Source organism: Heterocephalus glaber, unplaced genomic scaffold (genome assembly GCF_053883595.1).
Source record: "Heterocephalus glaber isolate CG9 unplaced genomic scaffold, H.glaber_assembly_v1.0 deba00001606, whole genome shotgun sequence".
In the NCBI taxonomy this organism is placed as follows: domain Eukaryota; kingdom Metazoa; phylum Chordata; class Mammalia; order Rodentia; family Bathyergidae; genus Heterocephalus; species Heterocephalus glaber.
The window spans coordinates 33844859-33862795 of NW_028258377.1; the positions used below are offsets into that span (position 1 = coordinate 33844859).

Sequence of the window (17937 nt, forward strand, 5' to 3'; positions counted from 1 at the left end):
GGCATCCCGGAGCCCAAAAGGGCCTCACGTACTTCGAGTGCCACCCCGGCCGCGTCCCCGGCCGCGACCACGCCCCCGTCCACGGCCACGGAAGGAAGCCCGCGCCCCACCAGCCCCATCACTCTTCACACTCGATGTCTCATCCTGGTCATGCCAGGCAGGCTCCGGTTTGGTCTCTGGTTGCCAGGCTGGGGTGGGGGGGGCCACAGACACAGGCATGTAGGCGGCAGGCTCAGACCCTACGGATAGAGGGCATGGTGTCAGGCCCCAGGGTGTCCCTCAAGGGCAGGCCCTCCACGCTGGGTAGTGCGTACCTTTGATCTCCCCACGGTTCGCAGGTGTATGCCTCAGCTCCTGCGGGCGAGTGGGGCGTGAGGCCAGTTTCTCTCTGGGTACTTCGGGCTTCATGTCTATTTGCAGCGGAACCCACTTGTGTTTGTTCCCTGGGGGACAGCATGAGCATGGGAGACAGGCTTGAGAGGTCCTCCATATCCAACTCTTCTGCTCTGGGCTTTGGCCCAAATCACAACCTGGTGGCATTCGGCAAATTCTTTTCCTACACACTGAACCTCCTTTTCCATCTCTAAAACAAGGTGATCAGTGGCCCTCTGTGATGGACGTTAACTCCCAATACTGATTTTTCCAGGGTCAGAGAATTACCTTCTAAAGCCTGACTCCCCAAATAAACACTGTATTTTCCAGACTCTCATTAGACAAAATGCTCTCCGTTAGAGATATGAGGTTAAGTAGTGATTTCCAAGTGGAACGCCTAAAAGGCAAAGAGCTATCTCTCCTTTCTCCCTTCCTGCTAGCTGGAGTGAGGAGGCAGCCATCCTGGATGATGAAGAACCAATGCGGTGTAGCAAGATTGCCATACCTGCCATACTAGGCCTGGCCTGCTTACAGCAAGCTGCTATGTGTGAGAAATAAACTTACCTTGCATGGGATCTGTATTAGAGCAGCTGAACCTACACCCTCACCATTCCTAAGGGTTAGGGACACTCTTAGAGCAATGGAAGAGGAGGAACTGATGGACTCCCGATGGCTGCCCCAAATGCCTAGAGCAATGAGCTTCCCCATGACCTGAAACTCCACCACAACCCACCAGAGTTCTGACATTTCAGACTTCTGCCCTGCTGCCTTCTCCCAGGTCCTGCTCCAAATCACTCACCTTTCTTTTTCTGCCCACCACGCTGACAGTCTTCATCCCCATTTTTCTCCTCTCCGGATTCATCTGATTTGGTTTTGGGGCTCTCCTTACTATCGCTCCCCTCTCCTTTCTCCTGCTCCTTCATGTCCTTCTTGGGTGGCAGCTTACGGGCAGGTTGAGGCTTATGAGACTGCGGCTGTATCAAGAAGCAAAGTGAGAAGAGGGGAGTATGTACGACACCTCTTGAGACAGAAGGGAGGGGACTCCTTGTCACTAAGAAGACAGAGGAGCTACAGCATGTGATGGCAGATTGGACTGGATGCATCCAAAGGCTGTTTCTATACCTGAAGTGCTTTTGCTGTGACACATGGTCAAATAGGCCAGGAAGCGGGAGAGACAATGTGTTTCTCTCTAGCTTACCTGAGTCTAAGTGACAGAGACAAAGCCCAGGACAGGGGTGCTCAGGCCCGTAGGAGCCAGGTTTACTCCCAGCAGCAGGAGGTCCTGGTTGTCTGTAGGGTAGAAGCTGGCCCTGGCCTGTTTACATCAGCTCTAAAAAGTAAGGACTTCACCCACCAAAGGTGGTCACAGCCAGTGAAGAAGACAACAAAACACTGGGAAGAAAGAACTGACCAGAAGGCTCCTCTGCTGGGGCCCGGGAGCACTACCTAAGCTGCCTTAAGGTGGAGGGTGGTACTTGGCTTACTATCCATTCTCTGTAACGCCACCACTTGGGAGGCTGGGCAGAAGGACTGCTGGGAGTCCACGGCCAGCCTGAATGGGTTGGGACTGACCCACATAGTGGGTATGAGGCCAGGGTGGAATACATAGTGAGACCATGTCTCAAAAAACAAAACAAAACAAACAACAAAATCTACTCTCTTGTTTCACTCAGAAAATCCAAGTGTAGTGAGAAGAAAACATACAGGCTTTGGATGACCACAGCACACCTCACTTGTAATACCCACATACCCATAAAGGGGCGGCAATTAACTTTTTCAAGTCTCATCAACAAGTAGGAATTCTAAAACGGCCTATCTCTGAGTCACTGGGAGGGTCAGAGATGATGAACAGACAGCATCTGGCAGTCCCCGAAGCAAGGCAGGCTCAAAGGATGACAACTCCTAGCTATTTCAATGTTGCCTATGTTGTATTAACTACTACTTTCTTTTTCTTTTGAGATGGGGTCTATCTTGCCCTGGCTGACCTCAAACTCCTGGAATTCAAGTGATCCTCTTACTTCAGTCCCCTAAGTAGCTGGAACTACAAGTGTGTGCCACCATGCCTGGCAAACTACCCCTTTCTAAACACTGTGAAAGGAAGGTCCAACACTCTGGAAGCTTGTAAAGTCCAATGTGTTTATGCAGATAAAGTTCAAAATTGTCCATCCCTCCCCAGAGACTCACCTGTACACTCTTGTGGGCTATCTCTCCAGGTGTTGGCCAGTTGATTGCATCTCCAAAGTCACCAACCTGCAAGGCACATTGTGTGAGGCCCAAGGGTGACCCTGCCTCTGCCACTCAGCTCCTCCTCACTCAGCATCCAGCTCCACTGAGAGTTAAGGGGTAAGGTCATTCTGTCCACTAGGACCATCCACACTGGGCCAGAAGGGCACCCCTGCTATGCAGACAGGGTCCTTAACTACCTGGCAGCCCAGAAGCACTTACTACCACAAGAGAGTGGGCCCCACCTCCAGCATATCCCTGTGGATGTCTACTTCACTCCTTACCTTGCTGCCCTTGCGCTGTTTAGGAGCTGCAGCCCTCACCACCTTGGCTGGAGCAGAATGTTCTGTGGGAACAAGGGAGAGAGAAAGGCTTATACAGAGCCAGTGTGCAGGCCACTGCCAGCTCCTCAGCCTTACCACTATCCCCACTCTACCAAACCTCAGGGTCTCAAAGCAGCAGCCAGAGTGGAGAGAGGAAAGACATGCTTGGTTACCAATAACAATTTTATCAGCCCCTTCCTGAACATATCATGGATAAAGAGAACTCGCAGAGCCGGCAGCCAAAGCTGCAAGTCAGACTGAGCTGGGAGGGCCCTTACAAGGTACACATATATACCCTTCCTGGAGAGGGAATTCCATGCCAGAATTATCACTACCATTCAGGGCTCCCAAATCAAGACAGACAGATTCATGAAGGAAAGGTCTTTTAGACCTTTGTGGCCCTAACATTCTTGTAGTCTCTCTGTGAGCAGACTAGGGCTAGTGATAACTGGGAAGGCAAGAGAGAACTGTAAGTGGGTAATAAAGAGGCCCAGGGACCACACCACAGTCGGCTGTGCCCTCAATGACTTGTGGTCAATGGAAAACCCAGCCTCTCAGCGTCCAAATAAAAAGTAGCTCCCATTTGATTTGACAGTAAGAACTACCTTTAAAACCTACCCTACCTAGTCCTAGAGGTGGACACCTATAATCTCAGCACTTGGGAGGCTGAGGCAGGATTGCCACAAGTTCAAGGGCAGCCTACATACGAAACCCTGTCTTAAAATACAACAAAAAAAATCTGTCTTAATAAGAGCTAAGCATAAAGATATCCATCAAAGTGCTACTTACAACTTCTAAAAACTGAAAATAATCTACATATCTATCCAACAGTAAGGAACTGACTGAACAGATTTAAGTTCACCCATTTTTAGAATAGTAATTAAAAACAATTATTTCAACTGCTATGAAAATATGGACACAACGAGAACAGTTACAATATAATCCCTTTTCTGTAATACAAAACTAATGTGTTCCTGCATACATTCACAGTACAAACTCTGGAAGGATATGTATTAACAGGAATAACAGTGTATTTACAATAATTTTAGTTTTTCGTTTTGTTTCTTTCCTCTCTTTCGGTTTTTTGAGACAGGGTCTCACTATGTAGTCTAGGCTGGCCTTGAACTCATTATGTAGCTCAGGCTGGCCTTGAACTCACGGTGATACTCCTGCCTCAGCCTCCCAAGCGCTGGAACTACAGTTGCACCAGCACACCCGGCTTAATTTTAGTTTTTCTAGAAAGGCAGATATGAACTTTTTCCCTTTTGGCAGTACTAGAGATTGATCTCAAAGGCGTATGCATGTTAGGCAAGCATTCTAACACTCAGCTACAACCTCAGTCCTTTTAAAAATAAAAAAAAGTTCCTTTACAAAGTCTCAATAAGTTGCCAAGGCTGGCCTCAAACTTGCAATAATTCCCTTGACTCTGCCTCTTGAGTATCTGGGAAGACAGGCAAGTGTTACTGTACCTGGCTAGAGAGAGGCTTTTAAAAAACAAAACAAACGTTTTGTTTTGTTTTGTAAAGGCAGTGGCTCTAACAGGTCCAGTCCTTCCTACACCCACACTTATTTTCCCAACAGTTTTGAATACCAAGGGTGCCTGTCCCTTCTTCCCTCAGATACCCACAGAAAAAGACACATCCCGGGCTGTGCTCATCCACCTCTCCCCACGCTTTGCCTCTAGTTAGCCAGCCATGCTAGGGTCAGAGCTGCCCCCTACCCACTCCTGTGCAGAGAAAATACACCCAGCTGGCCTTAAAGAAAATATCCTACTCCTTGACCATCCATGTTCCCTCACTGAGCAGATGGCTGTGAGTGCAATGCATTCCTGGCTTCTAGCCCTATCAGACATCCCACCCATGCCACCCACCCCACCCAGCCCTCACCTTCAGTCTGGCAGCACAGACCCAGAAAACCTCAGTCCCAAGAGGACGGAGCCCTTAGACCGGGAGCCAATCTGCACCCACTCCCCTGTAATACTCAGGTGGACACAGACAAGCCCAACACCCAGCTATCTGATAAGTTAGAAGATTTTCACTCAATGTGGACGAGGGCCAGGCTAGGCACTAGTGTGCACCCCTGAGCTACGGCTGGCCATCATTTCTCCCATCACCCAGCAACATTCTGTACATGTTACAAGGGGAAGAGCAGGCCAAAGGGCCCGCAACACAAGTTTACTAACAGGAAGTTTAAAAAGGGATTAGGGGGCCGGGGATTTAGCTCAGTGGTTCTGTCGCCTGTCTTGCAAGCTCAAGGTCCCAAGTTCGATCCCCAGTACCAAAAATAAATAAATAAATAAATAAATAAATAAATAAATAAAAAAGGGATCAGGTTCAGGGGCAAGATTTTGTTCTAAAGACTTTCCTTGAAAAGGTGGCACAAACTTTTCCAGGTCTCTGTTTTATTCTCTTGCCTTTTATTTTAACACTTTCAAAATTAAGAAAAGTCAGACACTGTGATCACTCCGCCTAACAGTTCATTCACTAAGATCACTAAAACTTCAATGTCCAATCAGTGTCACGGTGCCTTCCCTCAGCAGGCCCTGTAGACTCCCTACTTCACCACCAATCCCAACCAAGCAGGGCCATGGACTAGTCGGGTGTATACAGGAATACTCCTAGATTAGCCCTGCTGAGAAGCCCACCTCCAGGCCCGTCCCTACCATGCTCCCAGTTAAGAGTCTCGGGTTACACTAACAGAAATGAAGTTCTTAAAGAGACAGAAAATCCATTGGGAAGACAGACCCATCTGCTTTTCAGGTCAAATTCGCAGATCTCTTAACGGTCATTCAGGGTCCTAGGGAAACCCAGAAAATCTTCCACAAGCACTGCAGGGGGCTGGAAAGGTAAGTAGACTTTCTGACTTAACTTCCATAATACATCGCTTTCTGAGTCCCCCCCAGCCATTCACTGTGTGCTTACACATGCATGCACACACACACCCACACCCACATAGAACACACAGGTCCAGCTGGGCTTGCCAGATGAAATGGCTCACGATGAAAATCAATCTTCACATAGGCCCCACACCCACATCCAGCAGCATCCCAACCAAATCAGAAAGTCTCTGCCTCTGTTTCTCTGAAACTTGCTCCTGCCATCCATCCTGTCCCAAGCCCAGATCAGGAAACACCATCTTCCACCTGCCCGGCCCCCAACCCAGGTGCACAATGTAAGGAGTCAGAAGGACCACACTTCCATCTCTTCTGTTAGTCTATAGTGAACTAAGGCTGCAAAGGGGAAGGTGCTGCCACCCTAAAACTAGCAGCAGATCCAGGGTGGGAGGTACAGGTCACCACTGCTCCTATGCCCTCATCAAGAATCCCACGGCCGAGGCCGGGGGATTTAGCTCAGTGGTTATGCCACCTGCCTTGCAAGCGCAAGGACCCGAATTCGATCCACAGTACCAAAAAAAAAAAAAAATTAGAATCCTATGGCCCAGTGGTTCCCATGCATCCATCCACTGGGGCAAGATCGGGTCCAAAACCTTCTGATGCAATCTTAGGGTCCTTCCTGCTTTTTCCTAGTACTTAGGATGGCACAGGAGTAGTCCTGAGAGAAAATGAAGATGGAGCAGCAGATCCAAGCAAGGCCCAGTCTGCTTACCTGCTCAAGGGTCTCTAGGGTCCAGGATTCCAGAAGGGCGTATAGTACAGAGGCCCTAGGATGGTCTTCCTCCTCAGCTAAGGCACATCAGGGGCTAAAGGGCAGCTGGAAGAGCAAGAAAGGCACCTGCTGTCCCACAGGACCATCAGTGGCCAGGAGCCAGGGCTCACTCTGGCTCTGGAAGGGTCAATGGCTTCCTAAACACACCGTGCATTTATTAAAGGTGGAAAAAAATCTCTATGTGCAGGAAGCAATCTGAATCTGGTGGTGCTGGGGGCCTTTTCCTGAAGCTGTATCAGCGTGGCAAACTATTTCTACCTACGTTACTTAATTTAAGATTATTTTGAGAGGCAGACAGCAAGAGCTAACAAGGAAGGAAGGGAACCAAAGGTCAGAGGTGGGTGCCGAGGGATGGCAAGACAGAGACAAGTTCAAGACTGGGATGGGGCACAAGGGTGGTAGCTCCCCGTAAGGTGGAGTGCTGAGCACACAGCCTCAACTGTCCACTCCTGCAGTCTCTGTCCTTCTGACCCTCCGTCAAACACTACCTAGGGAGCCAGTTGACCCACAGCTGACAATAGGGACTCTGCTGTCCAGTTTATGAGTATCCACCTCTTCTGCCCCTGGCAGGCCCCATGGAACCCAGGCTTTCTCTGTAAACACTGGGATCCTAGTTACTCACAGGATCACTGGAACATTCAATGAACCAGGCAGAGTGAGAGTACCTAGCACAGAATAAATGCTCCTCAAATGCTATTACAATTCAGACCCACACAACAAGCTCAGTACAGTATTTAGAGCTATCAGGAGAGAGATCGCTAAACAATCTCTCAGCATGAAAGAAAATCAGAGTGCACTGAAAAAACCTCTTGGGAATCGACTGGCTCAGTTCACCCACCCCAGACTACAATTAACCCCTCACTCTGTCTGCGTCCCGGCAGTGACCCACGGCGCCTTCAGACAGGAGAGGGCAAGTTTCCCTAGGAAATAAAGAAAAACCTCACAACTGTGCAGTCTCTTTTTTTTCTCCCCAGTACTAGAACTGAACTCAGAGCTGTCGCGCTCAGCCCTTTTAAAATTTTTATTCTTTTCACTCAATCATTAAAGTGCCCAGGCTGAGCTCAAACCTGAGATCCTCCTGTCTCAGCCTCCCAGACTGCTGGGATGACAGGCATGTGCCACCACATCGGGCTCTTTTTAGTCTTAAATGATGAAGGCAGGCCAGTGGAGTTTACCACAGGTCCTCCAGGGCGGCTCTGGCACCAAGCTCTGCTATGTTAGAGAGGAAGGAGAACTTGTGAAGGCCCAAGAGTTCTACTGCTGAAGAAATTTAGTCATTCCATTTTTTTACTTGCCTCAGGGAGCCTCTCCAGGTACCAAAGGGGCCAAATCCATAATTAGCTGGTACAAAGCCACATACAGAGGTTAACAAGTATTTTCGCTGGGTGTGGTGGTGCACACCTGTAATCCCAGCACCCAGAGAGGCTGAGGCAGGAGGATTCAAAGTCCAAGCCCATCTTAGGTCACTGAACAAGATCCTGTCTCAAACCAAAAAATAAAAATTAAAAAAGTTTTGTATTTACATGTATGTGTGTATATACATATTTTTAAAAACTATCCTTTTCTGGACAGACAGTAAGGCAGTTGGCCCTTCTGAAATAAAAGCTTAGCCTTAGTCCTCCTAAACTACAGCAACGACTCAATTCAACCAATGGAAAACAAGTGGATACGCATGGTGATTCAAACTCAAAAGGTCATGGCACAAAGAACTGGTTAAGAGGAAGGGAGAGAATGCGGAACGGCAACAGAGGGACCAGGGTGAGGAAGAAATGGGACAGGCTGGCTGAGAAAACCTGCAGGACGGAGAGGAGGTGGTGAGAGACCAGACTTCCACACTTCAGGCCCAAGTACTGCCTGAACGTGGACTCCGAACAGTCGCCTGGGAGGCAGCATCACCTCCTGGGCTCTGAAAAGGCTGAGTTTGGCCTGACTGCAGAGCTTAAGAGCTGTTTTCTGCACACTCACCTGTCTGCTGCCTTCCAGCTGCCCATTAGGCCCACCTTCTGGGGGAGGAACCACCCCACTCCCCAGATCCCAAGTGTGGGGAAGAGCCTCTGCCGTGTGCTCTCACTGTGGTAAACATTACCTGCCTTGTTACTCATCTCCCCCTCCAGGCCAGTGCTGTGTTAGGGCAGGGACCAGGCTGCATTCACAGAAGGAACCCAGTGCCTAGGTCAGGGTCTGGCAACACAGCTGACACTTGTGAGGTCACGGTCTCAATCTCAGCTTCAGCCCAAGCCCTCCCACGAACAGAGAAACAACTCTCCTAGACACGCCTGGCTCCCAAAGGAATCAAGGCCCCAGCCCAGCCTGGATTCACAGGCAACTAAATGCCTGAAACCAGTGCTGAGCCCACAGCCAAATTCCAGCGCTTGTCAGCTGCATAACCATGCTCCCTGAGCTACACCTTCCTCGCTGAACTGAAGGTAACACTGGCTCTGTCTGCATCTGTGTGGACAGAAAGCAGGATATCAACCACTGAGACTTCTCATCAAGGCAGGAGAGACACCAGCAGCAAAGTGTGGACACAGTAATATTAACAAGCGCAGAAGTATGTGCTAAGCATGACACACGGTTTTAACCTTACACGATTCTCTTAACCTTTAAAATTACACTGGATTATATTACTTTCACTGATCCAATTTTATAAACAAGGAAATCAAGGTACACGGTAGGAAGGCTATTTGCCAAGATCATAGCCAGCAAGCAGGAGAACAGGAGATGATGGAAGAAAATCTACAGAGGTCCAAATTACCACCTCACTTCGGCCAGCAGGCAGGCTCTCAACAGCGGCAAGGCCGCCTGAAGTCATGGGCCCGGTGGGGTCAATCCTGGGACTGAAGGCCATGACCTGATGCCAGCCCCCCACAGACAGAGCAAGGGTAACTGCCCCCAGGCACAGCTCGCTAGAACCTGCTCCAGCAACCCGGATCCCTCTGGGGAAGAGGCATTGCTGCCAGGTCGGGTTCCACATGTTCTACACCAGACTCTGGCCCCGAAGGCTCCTCAGCCAGGCCGTGGATCGAAGATCGGAGGCTGGGGTGGGGGTCCAGCTGGCAAGGATTCCACCAGGACCCCAACTGTGGAAGGTAGCACAACCATGGGGAGAGCTACCCGCCTGTGCCCATCCCTCCCAAGCCAGCTGGGCGGCAGTCTGTGACGAGCCTGGCTCACTCAGCTGCCACTCAGCCCAGAAATGGGACAGATTCACAGAGGAGGGGCCTGGAGACTGCCAGGCCTTTCGCCCCACCCCACAAACCCTAACATCCTCTAGGCAAGACCATTTTTGCAGAGTACAGAGAATGCTGGGTTAACCCTCTCACCTTGTTCACCAATTTGCACCTGCTGCCGCTGCTGACCCTTTTTAAGAGGCTTCTCTCTGCCCAGCCCTCCCACCCAGATTTCCCTGACTTTCCTGCAGATGAGACACAGTAGGGGGCTGAAGGGTAGCATCTGGGGGAGGGGGCGGGAGGGAGGACACCTCAAAAGGTCAGTCCATCTTGAGGCCTCTGAAAGGAAGCTGCAGGCTGGCAGCCAGCTGGGAGTCCAAAGTCTGTGTCCCCTTGGCTGGGTGGGGCAGGGCAGGGAGAGGGGCAGAGGGCAGCCCAGGCTCCAGTCACATGTCGGTGGCCTGCCTGGCCCAGGCCCAGCTGACTATCTTTAGTCCGCGGTGACCCAGGCACTCCGTGCCCAGAAACGGACCCTGCAGTCCTAAGGTGGCTGTGGCCACTCCCGAAGCTGGTACCAGCCCCTGAAGTCCTGCCCAAAAGTTGTAATAATCATCACAGCTGAAATATATCGAGACAATCACTAAAGCCCCTGACCTCCAGGCTCCCTACCCTGCCTTTTAGGTTGTAGTTAGAACAGTAATAACCACCTTTTACTTACTACACACTGACAAGGTTATTAAAACTGATCTCAACTATATGATTTCACTTACTTAAAAGATTATTCAGACATCTAGAAAATGAAACTGAAGGAAAGGCCTTAGGCAGGATCATAATGGTATGTTGAAGGAAGATGGCTGCTCACTCCTTAGCCACAATATAAATTCTTGGGCTGGAGATTTAGCTCAAAGGTGCCCGTGTTTGCCTCGAAAGCGCAAGGTCCTGAGTTTGATCCCCAGTACCCAAAAAGGAAGGAAGAAAGAAAGAAAGAAAGAAAGAAAGAAAGAAAGAAAGAAAGAAAGAAAGAAAGAAAGAAAGAAAGAAAGAAAGAAAGAAAGAAAGAAAGAAAGAAAGAATAAAATAAATATATGTATATATATAAATAAATTCTCCTCAGGAAGCCTCGACTGTCCAGTGTAAGGCACTACCCCCCAGCAACTATGGATCAAGTTCTAATTCAGCCTATGGAAAAAGGAGTAGGGTGGATCTTCAGAGTACCCACTCCCTGAAATGGTTGCATGTGTGTACATCTCAACCCTCCAAAAGAGACCACAATTAATTATCCTGCCCTTCCATGGTGCCGAAATTCTTTCCGTGCATAGCTCACTTGGGTTTCACAAGCACTCAAGAAGGTAGTATGATGATGATCCCCAGTTAGCCAACCAAGGCTCAAAGAAGCTAAGAGATTTGTCCAATCAAAACCACCAAATCAGGAGGTAACAAAGGTGGGACTGAAACTCAGGCACAGTTCAACCCCATCTTGGCCCCTAGTTTACAATGTGTTCCATGTAAAGAATTACTGGGAGCTCCACAAGAGCAGGAATCAATTCTACGCTGTTCGCTGTTCCCTGAAATCCAAGATTACAGTCTGTGTGTGGCAGGCCCACAGTAAAAACACACTGGTGGGATTGACGTTAAGTGTGGTTGCTCCTCAACTTCCAGAGCATTCTCTCACAGGCAGAGAGGCTAATTATTCCTGTGCACTACAACCCACAGTCCAGCTTCCTCAGCACACCTCTGAGGTCTAGATCTACGCTCTGTTCTCCTTGGAAATGGAACCAGCACATTTTAAGCCAAGCCAAAGGCCAGGTGAGGGGAACAGGACAGAGAAACTCCCTGGGTGTCACAGGCCCCAGGGAGTACCCTTACATCACCACCAGGCTGCCTGGTGACTGCAACAAACTGGGAGGCACAGGCACCAGCCAAGAGGGCAACCAAGGCTCTGCCATCAACACATGGCTTGGTCCAGCCAGCCCTTTGGAAGTTTCAAGAAATGTAGCAAAATAAACTAAATCTCTAAGAAAAGTACTCGATTTAGATTTCTGAAATCCATCCTATAAGCTGCACTCAGCTTGTGGCTCGGGAAAGCTCTCCTGAGCCCTGGACTGCATGAGGCAATGCTCTCAGGCAGGATGCTAGGCAAAGATGCTCTGCTGCCTACCTGTTTCATTACCCTCACTCAGGACCCTGCTCATCCCAAAGCAGGTTTCTCTGTTTCCAGGGATCAACAACTGCCTCAACTAACATAAACTCATTCTTACTGCCCTAAATCTTAGAGCATTCTCTACTGGAAGAGGCTTCTGAAACCCAAGAAATTATTTTGGGATGCTGATCTCAGACTCAGCCAGGGCTAGAAGGGACTCACATTGTTTATTTACAGGAAAACTGACCCAGGAGCTACCTGGTGGTGTCCAAAGTTACTAGCCCATTATAGAGCTGGCAGTGGAACATCGAGTTATTGCCAGAGCTCTTCTGAAGACTAGGAAGCTAATATCAACCCCCAACAAAAGCTCCGTGGCACAACCACACCCAATCACAGGTTGAGTGGAGGGCCCTAGTATCAAAGCAACTGGTCCCCACGATACTGAAGGTGCTTATAATATCCATTTGCTCAAAAGAAACATCTTCTTGAGTGGAACTGGAATACCTGATTGAAGGGGGTGGTGCTTGGGCCTCACTTCCCACCCAAGTTTCCTCTCTGTGCCATGCTGACGAAGGCTGTGCATCTGAGCTTTCTCTGGAAGAATTGGGACAGGTGAGGCTGGATGCCTCTCACTGACCAGCTGTTTGTCTGATGAGCTGGGCTGGGCGCCCCCACTACACTGCATAACAGCTCCACCCATTAAGTAACTCACAAGACCAGGGGCCCATGGATCAAAACGAAACAATCTATCACTCAGCTTGTAGCTCAACAGGCTACACCAAGGAGGGTCACGCAGATCCTACAAGACAGACTCAATCACTTATTTTCCTAATAACTGAAAGGAGGTCGATGATAGTTAGCCCACAAGGTTAACACATTAAATGAGGTATTATTATTATTTTTTGCATTATCAATTATTCATTTTAATCAGTGGTACATTTTAGGTATACAATATAATGACATTCATCATTGGAAATTTGCACCTTTACACAATCTTTATTTTTCCCCCGCCCACCCTTCCAACCCCTCCATCCCTATTTACAGAGACTCTGTTTCCATTTTTCCATTCTCTCATATTAATTCCATTTCCTTCAAATGAGATATTATTTTAAATAAACTTAGAACAGAAAACTACCATGAATGTACAACATTTTTTTCATTTCTTTGGGACAATTCTTCAATCTCCCTGGTACCCAAAGAGGGGATAGGGGACGAAAGATGCTTACCAGACTTAGCAAATGGAAATGCAAGACATCTGGTTAAAGCTGAATTTCACATCAACAGAGAACAGTGTTTTAGACTATGTCCTATACAATATTTGAGACACGCTTATACTAAAATATTATTCACACCCACTCACAGGTTGGGTACAGGGCCTTAGTGTCTGAAATTCTAGTTTAAATGGTATTTTTATTTGCTAAATCTGGCTACCACAGATGGACCACTGCTCTATGTTCCAAACTCACAGTGAGGAAATGACCAGAGCCCCGAGTAGGATGCCAGGTCTGGCTCAGATATCACAGCCCTTGCTGCCCAAGTTTGGCAAGAACTCCCCCACTGGGTATCTTCAGTCTCTCCATTTAGAGGCCTGTGGTGGAGGCAGGTAGAATTCTGTCATTTGCCATCTTTTCAGTCCTAACATCTTGTGATTTTGTTCTTACACCACTGACTGCCTAAAATGCAGCTAGCTTTCCAGAATAAGCTTCCTCTGAGATGAGGCTACAAAGGGATTCATCCTAAAACTTTGAATGCCTAATTGTCACCAAAGGAGCTTATATCAAAATGTAGATTCCTAGGTCCACTATCTACTAGGTAATTCTATAGGTTTTCCCTGGACATACTTGAGAATAATTCTGATTTAACTCATTGAGTTTCTGTGAAATTTGGCATCACATTTACTATTTATGTATGTGTGTATGCATGTATGTTTTTTTGAGACAGGGTCTCACTCTGTAGTTCAGGCTGGCCTCGAACTCATGGAGATCATACTGCCTCAGCCTCCCAAGTACTGAGATTACAGGTATGCACCACCATACCAAGCAACACTTAACATTTTAAAATCAGTGCTGAATGTCTTTACTTGGGTTCTTGTTTTTTTTTTTTTTTAGTTTATTGGTACAATTTAGGTATACAATATAATGACATTCATCGTTGGAAATTTGCACCTTTACATAATCTCTCTTGGTTCTTATTTTTCCCCCTTCCCCTGCCCTCCCCCCTTCAACCTCTTCATCCCTCCCTATTTACACTGTTTCCACTTTTTCATTTTCTCATAGTAATTCCATTCCCTTCTCTCCTTTCCCCTAACCCTCCCACTTCCCCTTCAACCCTTTTCTTCCTATTTCACGTTATTATACCTTTTAGTCTTATTTACACTTTCAGGGTTCTTGTTTTAATACCATTTTTCATTTACATAATTTTATATGTATTAAATATTTAAAGGTTTCTTAAAAAGAAAAAATGCCACACCTGTTCTGATCAAAAGGGGACCCAAGTTCCCTCCTGGTTTTACCTCCCACTCAGGAGGAGCTCCAGAGCAGAAGCCACCATGAAAAACCTTCACCTCAGTGGTGGAAACTGGGGACCAAGGAGCTACCAGGCTTGCAATGCCACTTCTGCAGGCCAAGGAACACCTGCAGGAGGGGCAAGCTTAGTTCAAAGAGAGATTTCCACCGCTCCCCAAACTCCAGAAATCTACTCAGGGCAGTAAAAGAACCTGAGCACCTGCAGTTTTAATAAGCTTCCTGCACGACAGCAATGTCACTTAAAGTCCAAGAACTGAGCTGTGCATGAGAGTGCGGACCAGGAAGGAACCCCACCTCCCAGCCCCAGCCCCAGCCCCAGGGCTCGGGCTGCAGATAGCAGGCAGCAGGCAGCTTGACTTACACAGGTGCAGCCCCCAGGGCAGGGCACCTGAGGAGTTCATCCCTTGTTTACCCACCCACCAGTGCCCTCTCCAGCACCAGGAACCAAGAATGGTCAGGTCAGGAAGCCACAGGCTGAGTGTCTTGGCGACATAAGGTCACAGGGGATTGGGCTGGGCTGGCACTGGGGTTTAACTACTACTATGGCTGTACCAGAAGGAGAAAAAAGGTCTGAAGACAACCGTCCATCTGCTTCCTCCTTACAGGCAGACAGCCTCCACTTGCTATCTGCTCATCCAATACCCTGACAGTGGCTACCACCTAAAAGCATTTACCTCAGGAACCCAGGCCTCCTGCTGCAAATCTGTTGTGCGTGAGGTTTTTAAACAGAAGAACGATTGTCTCTGTTTTAGAAGAAACTCTAAAAAGCTAAGTGCTTAGTCAAAGGACACACGGTGAGAAGGTATATGCCCCCAAAGACTCGAAATCCCAGGCTACCCCTGGCCCCTCACAGGACTGCAGGAGACAAACACTAGGCTCTTTACATTCCCAAAGTGTTCCTGAGTTCCACCCTGCAGACCCTTCAGGGGACTGAGGCTACTTGCACCAGAATCCACTTCTCTGAGCCCATGCCACTTCACACAATGGAAGAAGGGGAAAAAACAATCAGAAATCAAAGCACTATTTGCCCTAAAGGCAATGCTCCAGGGCCACTGGCAACCAGAAGCCCTTGGGCTCTGGCCAGCACCAAAGCCCCAGGGGAACTTGTCCTTTTCCAACCTATCAGAAACCAAAGAATGAACCAAACTGCAGAGACCCTGCAGGTCAAAGGACACGCATGGGATAGGAAACAGGGGTGGACAGAGCAGGGACTTTGTAGAGGCCCTGCTCCAAAGCATAGGAGAGAAGGAGCGTGACCTTTCCTCACCCTGGGTGACAAGAGCTGAGACACTCACCAAGTGCCTCCTCATTCACCACTGCCTACATCTGTCTCACCAGAACACTCTGAAATGGCAAAGGTGGGCACAATTCTGTCCATTTTATAGAACACAGAATCGGACAAGGTAAGCTTCCTGGCTTGTTCAAGAGTCTTAAACTGTTTTCTAAAATTCCAACTCTGGGCTCCTGTCACTATCATGAAGCAAAAAAAAACTTGACTATCGAGGGACCCTGGGATGCAATGGTGAATAGTAAGGGTCGGTTTACACAGAACTTTAATCTTTAACTCCAACCATGACTGGCTGATCGTGACTGCTTGGGTTGCTGTTCTTAGGAACCGGAGACAGCAAAGAGGCTTCGTTAGGTAAAGCATTATGTCAAATTCCATCACAGGAAGAAGAGAAGAGAGCAGCCACAAACACGAGTATTTATAATTCCAGTCAATGACTTATCAGTGCTCATCTCAACAAACACACAGCCCATACTTCATGCTGGGTACTGTGGATACAGAAACGGACACAACTGTCCAGGGTCCAGCCCATGAAAACAGAAGCTGATGTGAGCGCTGACATGGGTCATGGCAGGTTCACTGCTTTCTACTCTCAGGGGCTACTCTGTCTTCACTCCAAGCAAGACCCACATCTTTAAGCCTAGGCTCTTCTAGAGATTAACGCAAGGGCCAGAGAGAACAAGATGCAGAAATATGAGTCAAGAATTACAGGACACGTTCCCCCACGGAAAAAGCAGTGGGCTGTGAGTCTGAAAAACTGCTTGCCTCACACCACCAACAGTGGCATGTAATAAGAATTTGGGTTTCACCAGCAGGGCCCAAGTCCCAGTTCTGCCACTTCTACCGAGTAAGAAGTATTTCTGGGCAAAACCTCCCTCATCTGAGTAGATCTTCCCAGCCCTCAGGGCTCAGGAAAGAGTGCAAGGCATGTGTTGGGAGGATCAGAACCTACAGCACCTGCACCACATCGGCCTTCTAGAGGGTTCAGGCCTCTAGAAGTGTCCTCTCCCAATTTCCACTACTCCTGTAGCTATGACCCTCCAAAGGGCCTCCCCTTTCACTTTTCTCAAAACAACAAAGTAGAATGGAGAGGGACCTGGCATGGGCACTGTAAGCCTCTTGGTGCCACCGGGAGACCTTGGTCAAGATACAGCCTCAGCTTTTTGTAGACAAGAAGCAACCAAAGTGCTTCTGAAAGCCCCTTTATACTTCTGACTTCAAGACTAAGATCTCCAGAGAGATCACCTCACAGGAGAATTGGCAGTCATGATACAAATTAGGCAATATGGTAAGAGGTCTGGAATAGGAGAGAACAGATCTGAGCAGCTCCAAGCGAGCCAGAGCCACTGAGAACTTTGACCTGCCTCTCCAATCGCAGGCAGCAGTCGGGTGTTCCCAGCCTGCTTCTACCCTCAGGCCTCTTCCCCATGCTCAGTGAAAAGGCCTCCCTCTGAAGTGGACAAACTGCTGTGCCTGCAACTCCTGGGCAGAAACACTGACAGAGTTGAGTATCTTTTAAAACATGATTATGGATCTACTCGCTACTGAGCGCTGAGTATGATCTATTGTGCTATGTGCCTCCCTTGCCTTGTGTTACATAATACAAAGACTGTGTTTAATTTTTTAAATTTTGATTTCCCCCCTTTCAGTCTGGGGGGTGGGGTGGCATACTAACTCCAACCAAGCAGTTCCTTAACCTTGATAAACTAAAATTCCTTCTCCAGGAAAAAAAGCCAACTACCACCTACCTCAAGGGCATCTTTGAGACTGCAAAAGATAGGGACAAACAAACGTCCTGTAAAGTTTCATAAAGTCTTAAGGGTTATCCCAAGGCAATACCAAGCCTTCCAAAAGAGGGTTTTTTTGGTTTGGTGCCTCGTCCCACCACCGTCAGGGATGGAACTCAGGACCTAAACTTGTGAGGCAGGCGCAGCACCACTGAACTAAATCTCGGCCCCTCAACAGAAGATTTGGATAAGACCAGAAACCAGCTTGGGAGAGGAGGAAGGCTGGCTTCACTGGATCCATCTGACCTTCAGACCCCAATCCTCGGTACTCATGTCCCTTTTCTCCTTGGGCCAATCTAAGATCTGCTCCTTATCCCAGCCCTCTTCCAAGGGGTCAAGGAGGCCAGCAGAAGACCCACAGGTACCTGTGGGTGCAGCCTAATCAATTAAGGCATAGTTTTGGGTGAGAGGGAACAAAGAAAAAAAAACAAGTTTCTACATGCC

The 17937-nt window shown here is 48.4% G+C and overlaps 1 protein-coding gene across 6 annotated transcripts in view; it reads right to left on the minus strand.

The window, feature by feature from the left end:
* Larp1 (La ribonucleoprotein 1, translational regulator) overlaps positions 1-17937 on the minus strand; it is an 86331-nt gene that overhangs the window by 19454 nt on the left and 48940 nt on the right. For 4 of the 6 annotated variants that reach the window (XM_021240772.2, XM_021240770.2, XM_021240762.2 and 1 more), the window contains exons 2-6: positions 2880-2941; positions 2557-2622; positions 1172-1346; positions 315-530; positions 33-239 (exon numbers count right to left, since the gene is read on the minus strand). In XM_021240772.2, the coding sequence (XP_021096431.2) occupies positions 33-239; positions 315-530; positions 1172-1295 (547 nt within the window). In that variant the 5' untranslated portion in view covers positions 1296-1346; positions 2557-2622; positions 2880-2941. The remainder of the gene's footprint in view (positions 1-32; positions 240-314; positions 531-1171; positions 1347-2556; positions 2623-2879; positions 2942-17937) is intronic. The other 2 variants (XM_004836523.4, XM_021240764.2) reach the window with 1 other exon arrangement.